The following is a 16357-nucleotide window of genomic DNA, read 5'->3' as shown; positions in this document are numbered from 1 at the left end:
GAGGAGGGGAAAAGAGAAACAGGGGAGGTAATTAAACAATTTATAGTGAAGGATCTTGCAGAAATGTTCTTTGAAGTTAGTGATGTTCTCAAAATGGCTGAAGACATGGACTCCAATGTTAAACACTACTTAATAATAGAAATGAACATACATGATGCGTTTGCTTGTTATGAGCAAATTTATGATGAAAAAAGAAAGAGGAATAAGCAAAGCAAATTGGACATTTTCATACTTATTACAGTTAAGTCCCTAGCCCCTATAACTCTGTTGATTTAATTTATCGACTTACATTCGATTTGACTTACGCCCTGCCGGATGGAACGGAACCCAGACGTAAGTCGAGGGATGACTGTATTTTCAACTTCAGAAAAAATTCTTTCAAGGAATAAACTGGTAGCTGGAATTAAAAAAAAAAATCTCAGAAATTGTACTGTGGAATAAGTTTACTCAATTAGCCTTGGAAACCCCTTCTATTTGAACGGTCGTAGATAATGGAAGATTTTTCCTGATTGGTTGCGTTTGTTATGATGTATGTAACAGTAATTTTTCTGTTTTGGCCAGCCAAATACCAAATTTTTTATTTAAATCAAGTGAATATTAAATCCAGCACTGTTTCAAAGCAGAGTGTAGAAACTATAAAAGTTTCATAAAAAAGTTGACCAGAGAGCTTACAGGAATACACTTGCCGGCATTCACCTTTTATTGGTCTATTTTGATAAGGTTTCATTGGCCTGACAGCTGTTTCAAACTGGTTGGTTATCTTCAGTGATCAAGCAGAAACCTTAAGAGAGCAAAAATTCTCGTTCAGTATTAAGGAACTCAAAGTGTCGGAGAGGTGTATATTTCATAAGTCTCAGTCAGTGCATAAAGTATTTACTTAAACGCCGAAATGAAGCCTTTGGCTCTTTATTTAAGATAAAGAGCCAAAGGCTTCATTTCGGCGATGCACAATTATATAAATCAAGTGGATATTAAATCCAGCATTATTTCAAAGCCGAGTGTAGAAACTATAAAAGTGTCGTAAAGAAGTTGATCTGAGAGCTTACAGGAATACACTCGCTGGCATTTACGAGTTGCCCTAGTGTGGACCATATAGAAGACATAGGCGCTGTGCAAGCGTCTATGTATTGTCCTTTTATTGGTCCATTTTGATAAGGTTTCACTGGCCTGACAGCTGTTTCGAACTGGTTAGTTCTCTTCAGAGACCAGGCAACTATTTAAGTAAAGTCCTCTCTAAAAATTAGGCAATTCCTCAGACCACACTCTATGAGTGACCGAAAGATCGTCCAACTCAACGTTAGTTCCACTCAGTGACAGACTCATCTCACCACTGAGCAGAACCGCACGTATTCCAGGGAAAAGCACCCGATGACACAGCCCCAATAGAGGCCCTGTCAGAAAACGCCAATACATAAAGACTCCAATTGCTCTCTCAAGGCAAAACTCCCTCAAAATCTTAAGCTCCCTCAGCAGGACAAGACCCGGAAGAAACCTTAAAAGAGCAAAAGCTCTTGTTCAGTACTAAGGAACTTGAAGTATTGGAGGGATACATTTTGCCCTAGCGTGGACCATATAGAAGACATAGGTGCCACCCAAGCGTCTATATATTCGCCTTTTATTGGTCCATTTTTATAAGTAATGTGTAACTCTCTGGTTAGCTTCTTTATGAATCTTTTTACAAGTGCCACTAAAACTGAAAGTGTTATGTGTGATTTCTCCATTATGAAAGTTTCTACTACTCATCGACACTACTTTGAATTCTGTACAAAAGAACAAGCATTATCCAAAGAATTTCTCAAAAATTTATTTCATTTGCAAATCTAAGTCGACTGAATACATTTACAGCGAGTTTTAGTATTAATGTGTAAACACTTTTTTAATGTTTCAAGATTATGAAATATGAATCTTTTAGCCATTATATAAATATTTTAAAAATAGTACTAAATTCAGCTTATTGAACATAAACCGGACAATATGTAACTTATTTCTATCTGAAAAATAAGTGAGAATTGGAGGGATGCATTTTGCCCTAGCATTGACCATATAAAAGACATAGGTGCCGCCCAAGCGTCTATATATTCGTCTTTTATTGGTCCATTTTTGTAAGTAATGTGTGACTCTCTGGTTAACTTCTTTATGAAATTTTTATAGTTTTTACACTCGGTTTTGAAATAATGCTGGATTTAATATCCACTTGATTTATATAATTGTGCATCGCTGAAATGAAGCCTTTTGGCTCTTTATTTTAGTAAACCAAATCTTTTTACTGATTCAGCCGAAGCCAAAAAATACGCCAAAGCTGCCAAATACCAAAGCAGAACTGAATATTCAGATGATATGTATTAAAATATATCATCTTTACTTCATTTTCATGTTCTAATTTTACTTTTATGGTTATTTTATACTCTCTGTTTCAATAATGAAATACTGCAAGTTGGCTTATTGAAAAGAATTATAAAACAGGAGGAAAAACTCAAGTAAATAACTTTATTAAGCAAGAGTTTTCTGATGGGGTGAAAGGCAACAAAAATACAGAAGAAATAAAGGTTGGTCGATTGGTAGAGCCTCTGCTACTAATGGCTCAGCAAAAAGTTAAGCAAGTTTGAGTACAGTTAGTAGTTGGAAGGAGATCTATCATTCAATGCTGTTGGCACACTCTTCCTTGATGAGTTTGGACTCCCTGGAGGTGTCACATAATAATATTCTTATTTCTTATGTGAATAGCATTAGTGAACACATAGTGAAAGTTTTCAAACCAATAAATATTTTTGTTGCCTTTCACCCCATCGTTTCAAATCCATTGAAATGCAAAATGCACACAGCTGCTTCCCCTTCATAGTCAGGCAATCTCACAAAACAAGTTTCTCTTAATAGCCTTTCATTCCTACTGCTGTACTTTGGAACACTTTATCCCTTCTGTCTGTTTCCCAAGGAATACAATGAACAGTTTCATCCTTTCTCAGATCTTTTCCCACATACGGTACTGACATACTATATTTTTGTTTATTTTTTTCCATGATCTGAAAACTCTGAGACCAAACATAGAACCTTTTCAAGCTTCCAAGAAGCAGTGAGGTGGTTTCAAGCAGCGAAATTAATCTTCCACTTAAAGTCAATCACATACATCAGTGCTTATGACAGGAATCAAACATGCAGCCTGTTCATTGGAGAGCAGGTATGCTAACCACTCAAACAACAAGGCCATATGATTTTCATTACTCAACTGTGAGATCCCACCAGCCTGTTTATTAGAATCCTAAAGTGTCTTGAAAAAAAAGTTCATGTCTGACCTATAGAGTAAGGTTTCTACATTATCTAACCATTAGCTGGTACTAGTATACTGAGATTTTACAACTTTCTGTAGGTGGAATTCATAAAAAAACAAGGACCCACAAATAGAGACAGTGGCATCTGCAATACTACAGCTATGTTCTATTCATAATTACCTCCACCACAGGATGAATAATGGCAGTTGCCACTGTCTCTATTTGTGGGTCCTTATTTTTTATGAATTCCACCTATAGAAAGTTGTAAAATCTCAGTATACTAGTACCAGCTAATGGTTAGATAATGTAGAAACCTTACTCTATAGGTCAGACATGAACTTTTTTTTTCAAGACACTTTAGGATTCTAATAAACAGGCTGGTGGGGTCTCACAGTTGAGCAAAGAAAATCATCTCTTACCTAAAAATTAATAGAGACTCAAATTTTAACTGTTAGAACACCGGGTGTCTACATTGGACCTCCCTAGTTTCAAAGAACACTAAAAAATTGAAATGCAGAAATATGTATGGTTTGAGTTTTTCAAATGTTCCAGCATTATGTTAACTGTGAAAATAGTTTCACAGTTAACATAATGCTGTTATGTTTTCATATATCCATTTCATATAAGGTTATTATTATTTCAGCAACAAGTTCCAAATGCAAAGATTGGCTTCAGTAAAGCTATGTCAGCTGGCTGGATACAGATAGATAAAAATGTAATTGGAGGACCTAAAGTTTATCGTAAGGTATGAATTCTTTTGATCTTATAAGTAACAAACTCTGTTCAGTAATGTGTGAGTTATAAAAGTACCTTTATCCATCCAAATGGCCTACTCTGAAGAAACATTTCGGTCAGTATCTTGAATACATATAAACATGAGAATAGTTTAATGATAATAAATATCAAAATACATTAAGCTAGCATATTTTGATCTGAAAATAACAGACCATTATCGCTGAAGTATGATAAGTTAAAAATGTAATAACAATACTGGATTTTCCTTTCATGGTATGGGTCTCAAATCAGAAATGATAATAGGTTGAAAAATAAGAGATATTTAAAATCAAAATATTTGATGCATTTTCATCTTTACTATTCTTACTCTTTGTATTTACATGTATTAGTTATTAATCTATGTCACAAGCTTTGCTAAAAAACAGGATTTTTGATCAAATCTTACCGTTTAAAATACACTAAGAGTGTTAGACATCTCTATGCTAAATGGAATCCACCTGTAACATGACGAATGACACATAGCAAGCACTGCTTAATAATAGGCTATAAATTACTTATGGAACTAAGTATCACATTCATTATTTTCATCCAGTATCATAATAGATAAAAATCATGATGTGAGTGACTTTGAATAACATGATTGATGATAGCGATTGACAGAAAATCAGTGCGAGTATCTCAGAAACTTTTTCTTTGTTTTGCCACAGTAGTATCTTATGGATACCAAGAGTGCTGATAAATTTAACTTAGGAAAGATGTGGCCCAAAACATCTGACTCATGAGAAACTGAAGCTTTGACAAAGTAATTCCAAGAGATGTTCCATGATTGATCAGTTTTCATGATGTTAAAACCAGGAGCTCATGTGAGAGAGAGAATTTAAACGTACTTTGCATTGAACACTGTCACAAAAATGGAGTACAGAAAACTAAGAGGTATCCTGGACTAAGAGGTATTATTTTTTTTATTATAATCCAGAGTGATAGAATACGCTCCATCTTGATCATTAAATGACTCCTATTTTGGGTGATCTGCATGCTTAAAGAAGCAGTAGCCACTTTCCTTATTCTTTGTTCTTATTTAATATAATCTAAACTGTAGATTCACTGTATTCCAGGTCTTGCACAATCATTGTATTACTAGCACCACTTTCATCTCTTAATGTCTTCCAGTGTTTCCACAGATTGGTGACAAAAAATTTCATCTAATGTAAGAAATTACGTTAACTGATTAATCACGCCCTTAAAGCAGGAAATGGTAACATTTCGCTCAATCGCACTAACTGATTATCGTGCATATTGAATTCGCATTAAGTAAGGTTTTCCTGTATTCTTTTTTGGTTATAATCATCAATCCAGAGTGATAAAATATGCTCCATCTCGATCATTAATTGGCTTCTATTTTGGGTGATCTGCATGCTTAAAGAAGCAGTAGCAACTTTCCTTGTTCTTATTTAATATAGTCTAAACTGTAGACTCACTGTATCCCAGATCTCGCACAATCATTGTATTACTAGTGCCACTTTAGTCTCTTAATGAGTTCCAGCGTTTCTGCTTGCTGCAGATTGGCAACAAAAAATTTCGCATAACATAAAAAAATTGTGTTAACTATCAATCAATCGCAGTAACTGATTATCGCACATATTGAATTCGTGTTAAGCGAGGTTTTCCTGCACTGAGATAGTGGAAATAAATTCGGGAAAGAGAAAATTCATTTGCTTAGTTGTGCTATCGTTTTCTGGATCTTCACCCCTTTTTTCTTCCAGACAAAATTGCATTTACCAATACAGCACTTTGTCTGTCTCTCTCTCTCTCTCTCCCTCTCTTTTTTAAGAATACTTTCATAAGAATATGCAGGGAGAAAACCTTGTCCATTTCTGTGATCAGTTAACATTTTGATCATCTTGGTAATTTTGCTGTGTTGTCAGTTTACATCAAACAAGAACTACTGAATGAATTAAAGATTTGTCTGTTTTTATCACATAAAGTGACAATAAAGGAATCTTTAATTTCCTGATTTGGATATGTGCTCTTTCTCTTTTAATAAAGCTGCTCAGTATACATCAAACAGTATTTGCTTAGAGATTAGTTTGTCCCATCAGATTTTTTTCTTGCTCTGCTATATCTTCCATGATTCTCCTTGTATAAACAGCTTGCCAGTCTCATCACCTTAACAATTTATAGTTCATTATTGAAAAAAAATGAGTTTGTATTAGGTTATGATACAAAGATAAAAAAAAAATGAACTGACTAGTTTCACCACCAGTGATGTGTGGTTTCTTCATGGTAAAAACATATATGAATGCTAGCATTTATAAATTAAAAGTTAACAAGTGAACCTAGCAGAAACTGTTGTATAAAAACAGAAATATGTGGAGACAGTGGAAGGCAGCACGTGTCATCTGCTTTCCAGATGGTTATTCTCACCATCTGTAGCCTCCTTCACCCTCTAAAAGACATTAACTCCTTCTGCAAACATCCTGAAGGTCATAGAATTCCTTGTTCCTGTAGCATTTCCATTTAGAAGTCTGTGGTCAGACTGCTAGAAATTTTGAGATAAGGATAAATGTAATATCTTGAAGATGCAGCCCATAGCAGAGAAGAAAGATCAGACATAGTTCATCGCTCTTTGCGTATACATCATAACAATAAGAACAGTTGTTTTCTAGATAATGCCTTATCTAGAAGACAATTTCTCTCTCTTCTCTCTCTCTCGTCAGATAAAGGAATCAGCCATGGTCATTTTTTCTCTTGGCTATCTCGATAAGAAACAAAGCCTGATTGTGGGCAATATTTGGAAATCTTTTATCAGATCTATTCACATGCCAGATTTTAACTTTTCAGCTAATCATCTCCCAGCTATCTACAAATCATACTGACATCAAACAAGTGGCATGAGCTATCTTCTTATATGACTTGTACCACTTTTCAATGTATCCATGTGTTTCTATTATTTATGTTACAGTAGTTCTGCAAGTTTTGCTTGTTAACATTTAGCTTACAATTGCTAGCCTTACATTTATATTTGTTTTTACTCTGAGGAAGCCACATGTTATTGGTGGTGTAACTTCGATTCCCATTCAAGTACTATCTCCTATCTAGGAGGTTGACTACCATGATTTGACTCCTAATTAATTACAAGCATTACGACATATGGTGAGGACCTATCTCTTCCACATATTGTAAGTATTCATTACTGTAAATCTGCGTGTGTGTTCATGGGATTAGTTTGCCTGTTCTGGGGGATGAAAACCCTATCGCTGTATGAGACCAGCTAACTCGCCTTTATTTGAAAGAGATCAGACAAAGGTTCTTCACATCATGGACAGGAATCAAACCCACATCTTTCCGACCAAAGGGCATTGTCTATACCGACTGAGCTATGGAGGCTCTTGTGGTGTAACTAGTTGATTCGTGTTTTATCTTTTGTATCATAACAACCTAATAAAAACCCAAATAAAACCCTTAATTTAGCTTCAAATGTTCAGTTTTTTCAATAATCTGATTTCACTGGTCAGTTCTACCTGACTCTTCTAATTCATAATTCATTTTCTACTCCCATCTTTCTTGATATAGTAATTAAACAAGGAATGCTGTGTGCTTCACTGATAAGCAAGTTTTTTTTTATGTTACTCCCATCCATGAAAGGTTATTTGTAAATGTATAGTACATTTTGTACCATGGGTGGGCTAGGAAGTTGTTTTCCTATTTTTATCAAGTCTATATCATTTTTGTGTATTTTTCATTTATTTTTTTACATTGTCTGGAAACCCTGCCCCATGGAACTTTTTCAAGCTATTCATGCCTTCAATCAGCAGGGTGGTGGTCTCACACCAGGCGATGACATTCATCTCCCAACTGTAGACAATCACAAGCATCCATGCCCATGACAGGATTTGAACCCACATAATGTTGGCCGGAGAGTACCCACTCTCCGGCCAACATTATGTGGAGAGTACCCACAGTGGGTACTCTAACCACTGTGCCAACCAGGCCAGCAAAAATGGTGGCATGTCAGTGGTTGTGGTGAGAGTTATTCTGTTAGTTATTTTATTTTAAAATAAAATAACTAACAGATATTTTAAATAAAATTTTAATAAAACCCCAGTTTTTGAAATAATTGGACTTCACTGGTCAAAAGTTTTACCTGAAACTTCTAATTCATTTCCTACTCCCATCTTTCTTGATATAGTAATAAAACAAGGAATGCTGTGCATCGCTTTTATTGACTTATTTTGTTCTTCTGTAGTATTTTGCACTAAGGTAAAATATAAATCTATTCAATGTCAGTATGTGGTATTTTAACCTGTAATTTACAATTGAACTTGCTCATGGTCAAATTGAGAAGTAGTAATGGCTGAAAGGACGTGTGTGTGTGTGGGGGGTAACAATTTATTGGCTTACTATTAACTTAGTTTTGTGGTTGGATTTTAGAGTCATTTCTGCTGAAAGCAAGAAATACATGTTTCCTTAAAGCAGGGATGGGGAACCTTTTTACTGCCAAGAGCCATTTGGATATTTATAACATCATTCGCAGGCCATACAAATTATCAACTTAAAAATTAGCCTGCTATATTTGGTCAAACATTTAATCAACTCACTTCTAATGTGATGGCTGGAACTGCTTCTCTTTGGTGAGGCATGTGATTTTAGCTGGTATTGATGATGTTGCTACTCGCAACTGCTTTTCCAGGTTTGCATTGGTCATTCTAGAGCGCAGTCGACTCTTTGTGATGGTAAGTTTTGAAAAGAACTGCTCACAGCAGTGAGTTGTTCCAAACACAGATGCATATTTTGATGCATGTCTCCTCAAAATGGGAAATTCATCATTGCTTATATAACGTTTATAGAACTCAAGCAGTGGGAGGTTGTTGTATCTAGCTTTCAGCTCATCATCGCTTTTCAGCTGAATGATTTCATGCTGTAAGTTATCAGGCACATCAGTTGGTTCCACATTGAACGGTGTAGCAAAGATGTTCAATTCCATTTGTTTACTTTTCATGTCCTTGAATATTTCATTAAATGCTTCAATTAGTTTCGCACATTCACCAGCATATTCAAGTGTCGTAGAAGGCGTTTTTCCTTTCAGAGTTAGGAAATGCACTGTATTATTCCTTTTGAGTTGCACTTTCCACTGCCTTAATTTAGCTTCTAATGATTTCACGTTTGAAAGCAGCGAGCTGAGAAGCTGGTTGGGGCCCTGCAGCTTGAAGTTCAGCTCTGAGAGGTACTTGGTAATGTCCACCATGAGTGCTAGATCACACAGCCACTTGCTATCATTGAGTTCCCTGACAGGTTTTCTCCTTCATCTTCATGAACTGCTTGACTTCATCATGCAGTTCGTAAAACCTCATGAACATGTTCCTGCAACTCAGCCACCGCACTTCACAGTGATAAAGAAGATCACCGTACTCAGCCTCAACATCATTCAATAATTCCTTAAACTGGTGGCTTTTAAACCCTCTGCTTTGGACAAAATTTATGCATGACACTACTGTTGGCATTACATTGTTGAGCTGCAACAACTGTGCACAGAGACTTTCTTGGTGTATGATGCAGTGGCATATAATTAAATCACTTGGATCAAGACCAAGACGATTCATTTCTTTCTTGACAAATGCAATTAACCCTTTTTGCAAGCCAACCATGGCTGGAGCTCCATCTGTAGTAAGGCCACTTAACTTTTAAAATGTTAGCTCAAGTTTTTTCATTGATAAAACAAGTATCTCAAACAAGTCCTCACCTCTTGTAGTGCCATGCATCATTTCCAGTGACAGCAGTTTCTCTTGCGTGTCAAACTCTGCAGTTATCCAATGAACGAAAATGGCCATTTGAGCAGTATTTGTTATGTTCGTTGTCTCATCACAAGCCAGAGAGAAAAATTGGAAATCTCCTGCAGCATCCTTCAATGTTTTTTCAATATCTTGTGCTAAGTCAGTAATCCGATCTAAAATGGTTCTCCGAGACAAACTAACACTCTGAAACAATTTTACTTTGTCTGGTGCTAACAGCTCTTCAACAGCCACTATGCACTCTTTCACAAACTCTCCCTCTACATGTGGCCTCAGCTTCTTTGCAATTTGCTCACTCACTACATAACTCGTCTGAGTAACATTGTCTCTGTCACAACAAGGCCTAGTGAAAGCAGCTTGATGTGAATCCAAACTCTGCTGAAGAGCATTGATTTTATCCAGACGCATTTGGTCTCCCAGTTCATTGAGTTAAGTATGTTTTGAGCTGTAATGACACTACAGATTGGCCTTTTTCATTACTGCTAATGCATCGCCACTAACTAGGCACACAGATTTGCCTTTGACTTCAACAAAATAATAATCATTTGTCCATTTCTCTTGGAAAGATCGACACTTTGCATCAACTTTTCTTTGTAGTCGCCATTTGTAGGATGTCACACCACTTAAATTTTAATAACTATCCAGTATGTGTGTGTCGCCAGCGACGCAATTATTTTGTTTTGATCGTTGTTCTAATCCTTCATCTTGGATTTGGAACATATCCAACGTTCTTACCATCGAGTCTTGAGGTTTCTCTTGGAAAGATCAACACTCTGCATCAACTTTTCTTTGTAGTCGTCATTTGTAGGATATCACACCACTTAAGTTTTAACAACTCTCAATGTGTGTGTCAAGAACAACACAATTTAATGTAATAAAAATAACTAACATTGGGTTTATTGGTCGTAATGATTTAATACTACTAGTTTCACCTACTGGCTTCATCTGGGTTTGCATGAACATACTTAGATTTCCATCCCTTTTGTTGGCAAATTTTCACAAAAAATTGCTAATCTCCTGAAATCTCATGGCATTAGAGTAGCCTTCAAACCAAATATGACAGTACAAAATATGTTATGCTCACCCAAGGAGCACAACTCTTTTAGTAACATCCTGGAGTTTACAATATCCCATATTCTTGTGGCCTTAATACATAGGACAAACTTCATGAAGTTTAGAAATAAGACAAAAGGAACATATTGGAGACATCAACAACAACAGAGAGGACAGTTCAGGGTTGGCATTCCATTTCACCAACACTCATCACAACATTGAATGGGATAAGAGCTCAATGCCACACATAGAAGAAGACTACACCTTCCACAACATAAGAGACTACAGTGATAATTCATTCACAAGGTACCCTAAACAGAAACCAAAGGATGATTCTGTGTGACATTTGGAAGTCACTCATCAGATCTCTAAACCAACAGAGTTTAATTTCTCTGTTAACTATCGGATGCACCTACCAAACAATAATTGACCATGTGCCAGCATCCACGCTCCACATGTTTCTATTGTACATGTGTAACAGTTCCTACGCATTCAGTATTTTTTTAGTAATGTGTTTATTTGTAATCAACACGTGTTTTTATTTATATTTGTATGTTCATCCAAACTCAGATGAAGCCTCTAGTTTACATGGCGAAACTAGTGGGTGACTAATAGTATTGAATCTTTACTACTGATAAACCCAGTGTTAGTTATTTTTATATCAACACAACAAAGAAGCATACTTGGTATCACAAGACTAGATCACAAAAGGAATACATGGATAAGAAATCAAACCAAAGTCTCTGACATCATAGGAAGAGTGAAACATCGAAAGGGGCAATGGCTTGGGCATATTGCTAAAAAATAAAATCAATAATGAACAGAAGTACTGGATTGGATTCCACAAGAGGAAAAAAACAACCATAATGCCGATCCAAATTATGGTGGATTGATGATGCCATCAAATTTGTAGGAGCCACATGGGATAGGAGAGCCACTGACAGGCATCCTTGGAGTAATCTTGGAAAGACCTTCATCCAGCAGTGGATCGATAATGGCTGATGATGATATATATTTAATGAAACTAAAACCTATGTACATTGTAAATAAAATTAAATTAATAACTATAAACTATTTGGATCCAAGATCTAAATAGAAACTATACTTTAAGATCTCTTTATCTTTAAAGGATAAAGTTCATTCTTTCACTTACTGATTCCATTAATGATTTGCTTTATATATACCTAATCAGTCTACTAGATTAAATATTTTGTTTTTCACAACAAATTCCTACAAACAATAAATTCCTTGTTGGCCACTAATGAGCTGGCGCATAATTCCACTGCTACGTACTCTGCTAGGTTGTGCCTGGAGAGGGAGTCCGCATAGTGGTATGTGAGGGACACTGTTGAGGCTACGTCATGGTACGGAGACGTTTTTCTTTCTGTATGGAAGTTATGTCCAAGAATCTGTCTCTCTCTCTCTCTCTCTCTCTCTCTCTTATTGCACTTCCCCACTATATTTCTAGCTAATCACGATTAAACTTACAAAGGCTCTTACAAACAATGACAGCAACACTGTGACAAAAATGAATCTCCCTCATAAACCAATCCCATCAAAAACAGTCACACCACAAACAGATGCAACACACTAACCAAGCCAGAATATCTTCACTAAAAACTCACTTTCACATCCACTTTATTAACATCTGTGGCATTAACACAAACATAAATGACATTCACCACCACTTGCAGTCTTCCAGACCAGACATCCTATCCAGTTCCCAAACTATACACTTCACAATTCTTTTCTCCACAAGGGTAGCACCTGTGCCTTTATGAAATCCGACATAGCCTGTCAGAGAATGGCTTATTTAGAATCCCCTGCTTTTGACATTCTCTGGCTCAGAATTTCCTTGCCACATTTAGTAAACTTCATTTGTTGCATTTACTGGTTTCTAAACCCTGATAACCATCCTGACCTGTCTGCATTACTTTCCATGAAACTCGACTATCTACAGTCTCTATCCAAATAGTGAGGTCATCTTCCTGAACTACTTCAACGTCCACAGTTTCACTGGCTCTCCTATTCCAACACTACTGACCAAGCTGAACGAGAAGCAGGAGTCTTTGCCACAAGTAATAACCTAACACAAATCGTACATCTACCTACTCAAATTCCTAATAACCACTTCACTCTCCAAATACTCTAGATCTTGTTTTGACCAGTTCTCCTTCCAGATGGACTGCACAGGTCATCTCTTCTCTTGGCAACTTGGATCACAATAGTGTACAAGTCTCCTTTCTCATGGAACGTCCCATCTCCATCTACTCTCAGCCTCATGTCCTCTGACACTACATAGGATCCTCTGAGATCTAGCATATTCCTTGGTCTGACTATTGTTTCCACTCATCTGACCCTAACACCTGCTGTGAACAATTACAGAAATTATTCTCGCATATGAGGGAAGACATTCATCCCCAATTCAAGGCAAAATTCACATCTGCTCTCCAAACCCTGGTTCAACCGAAAGTGTATCAAAACAGTTTAAGAAAACAATATAGCTAACTGCTAGTGGCTCACTTCAAGAACTCCAGCTTCATCCTCTGCCTACACTAAAGCACACAACATATGCAAATCAGTCATCAGCAGATGCAAATCTGATTTCATGAAGACCAACAGCAAAAAACTTTCCTCCTGTCCAAATGGAAGCCATGCCTTCTGGTCTGTCTCTCGCTAAGGCCATTGGACACAACTTTTCTCTTCTGCACTTCCATCCCCTTATCTCTTCCTGATGGCATCACTCTTTTCCTCAAACACCTGCATTGATAACCAAGAGAAATCACCTATTACCATACCGGAATCCATAGTTTTTCGACAAAAAGAAATCAGCAAACTACTGAAAAAACTTGCGCATTAAAAAGTCTTCTGGTCCTAATTGCATTTCTTCTATTGTTCTCAAACATTGTGGTCCAGAATTAACATCCATCCTGCATCATCTCTACAATTTAATATACATATCTGGTACTTATTCCAATGCATGGAAGCAATCTCATATCCATCCTATTCCAAAACAAGAGTGATAGAAGTTAACCATCAAACTACTCACCAATTGCCATCACCTCGCTCTCTGTTACTCACAGGCCCACCAATTAATCAGCGACCACAGTACAGATTCTGTCATTCAAAATCCACAGCTGAACTTAGCTTGCATCACTCACAACACATGTGCCATGGAAAGGTTTGGAGAAACTTGTGCCATTGCCCTTGACATTTCCAAAGCCTTCGACTATGAGTGGCATTGTGGCATCTTGGATTGCTCAACAAATTGTCATCCTTTGGTCTCCCTGCAATTCATGGTAGATGACCCCCTCTCTTAGAGCTTCACTATCAATACCAAAGTCCCTCAAGGCTCTGTTCCTGTCACCTACTCTCTTTTTCTTGTTCATAAACAATCTACTCACAATCACCACTAATCCTATCCATGGCTTTATAGCAATGGTACTCTCCACTCGTCCTCCTCAATTGACAAACCATACAGTACTCTGACATCACAGGCTACAAGATCATCTACAAACTTGTGTTCAATGTCACCAAAACATAGTGTTGTCTTTTCTCTCACAAAAAGAGATCTCGGTTCACCTATACTTATCCTCAGTAACAAACAAATCACCAGACGAGATCAGATCTCTATGCTTGGACTAACGTTTACCTCCAGTCTCTCCTGGCATAAATGCATCATATCAACAGCCTCCTCAGCATCCAAGAAACTAGGGATTCTGTTTTGTTCAAAATGACATTTTACACCCAACCAACTCCTAAGTATATCTAAATCCCAAATCTCTCCATGCCTAGAATACTGCTCACATGTTTGGGGGTGGTGCATCTAAAACCACCCTCAAAATCCTTGATGCTGTCAGAGGTGAGCAATTAGGCTCATTGATGATCCCTCTCTTACCGATTCACTTCAACCTCTATATCAAAGACAGTGTTTCAGAACTGTGTTTATTCTCCAGGTATTTCCATGGTCACTGCTCCAGTGAATTGGCAACTATCATTCCTTCACTTTCAGTTGCACCTGTTAATACAAGAGCAGCAGCTACCCAACATCCCTTTACTGTGCAACTGCAAATGCACTGAATCTGCTTCTCCTCTTCCTCATTTATTCTGTCCACCTCTATTCTCTGGAACAGCCTTCCTCACGAAGTATTCCCAAACAATTACAACTTGCAGCTCTTCAAAAAAAAAAAAAAAAAAAATCAATAAACTTCTATCTCAGTCCTCATTTACACTCCACACATGGCATTGATATGCTTATAGCTCTCTTGACCTCTTTTGTATGGGATTAATATTAAAAAAAAAAAAATTCATTAGAGTCAATTCTCTATCAGGCCTTTGCTCAAAATATAAAACTTCTTAGCTTATATGGGACTATTCTGTGTTTCCTTATTTAGCATATATTGTTCCATTCATCTGCACTGTTTCACTGGAGTATAAATATTTTTACCTCACGCAATTTTATTACAAGACTCACAAATTCATTACCAGAGAAAAAAATAGTTGCTTTCACTAACAAAAGTGTGTCAGAGTAAGGCTCTTCATTAAAGCCACTTTAAGTTTCAGATTTTCTCTAATTACATCACTTGTTCTGATTAAAAAAAATTATATAAAAATATCACCTTCGTCCTTGAGACAGAAGAGGAAACTTTTCATTTTGCAATTCTTCGAATGTTGAAACAAAAAGTGTATTTAATATCTCTTCTTATTTATTCACTTGTTAAGATTTTACAAATTAAGTGGATATTGAATCCAACATTATTTCACAGCTGAATATATAGAAACTATAAAGTATATAGTAATAATTTATTTCAGTAATTCTTGGTACCTTTTAAAATGTGACACCTTTTGGCAACTCATATGGAAAAGGATGACTTCTGCATCACTTCATCCTGTGTATTTTACATCTAGGTCTGGCTCCCATTTACGAGACCTAAACAAAGGTCGAAACCAGTGTGGGTAGTGGCCCCTTCCCATAATGCATATCATCATACATGTCCTCAAGGAGATGTGCTTTGCATTAGAGAAAATACTAAAGAAAGTGATCAGAACTTACTCCACCTTTACCACGAGTTGCCCCGTCTTGAAAGGTTGCTTACGATTTGATCCGCCGATACTTCATAGTTTCTATATATGGCATGAAACTCTCGTGGTTTCTATATATTTGGCTGTGAAATAATGTTGGATTCAATATCCACTTAATTTGTATAATTTTGCATAGCTGAAGTGAAGCCTTATGGCTCTTTATTTCAGTAGTAGCACTTATTAAGATTCTTGCTAAGATTCCCTTTTCGGAATTCTTTATTAATATATTCCAACTGACAAGTTTTTCTTAAAACCTTCTAAACCAAAATTCTCTGGTCTGTGTCCTCAAACTTCCATTCTCTTTCTTCTATAAGAAATGCCAAATTTACATGGTTATGAAACTGAAACTATCATCATCATCATCATCATCAAATTCCTGCCATGTACCCTCAAGGGGTGTACAGGATATGACAGTACTACATGAAAAAATTA

General features: G+C 36.6%; 1 protein-coding gene across 1 annotated transcript in view; it reads left to right on the top strand.

Annotated features, from left to right (window-relative positions):
• Positions 1–16357, top strand: part of alpha-PheRS (phenylalanine--tRNA ligase alpha subunit) — a 274725-nt gene that overhangs the window by 52093 nt on the left and 206275 nt on the right. Inside the window, exon 3 of the mRNA XM_090414434.1 lies at positions 3910–4011. Coding sequence (XP_090270560.1) covers positions 3910–4011 — 102 coding nt within the window. The remainder of the gene's footprint in view (positions 1–3909; positions 4012–16357) is intronic.

This window comes from Typopeltis vanoorti, chromosome 25 (assembly GCF_054136105.1).
Source record: "Typopeltis vanoorti isolate ZY-2024b chromosome 25, IOZ_Tvanoo_1.0, whole genome shotgun sequence".
In the NCBI taxonomy this organism is placed as follows: domain Eukaryota; kingdom Metazoa; phylum Arthropoda; class Arachnida; order Uropygi; family Thelyphonidae; genus Typopeltis; species Typopeltis vanoorti.
This window is presented reverse-complemented; position numbering and strand designations above follow the sequence as displayed.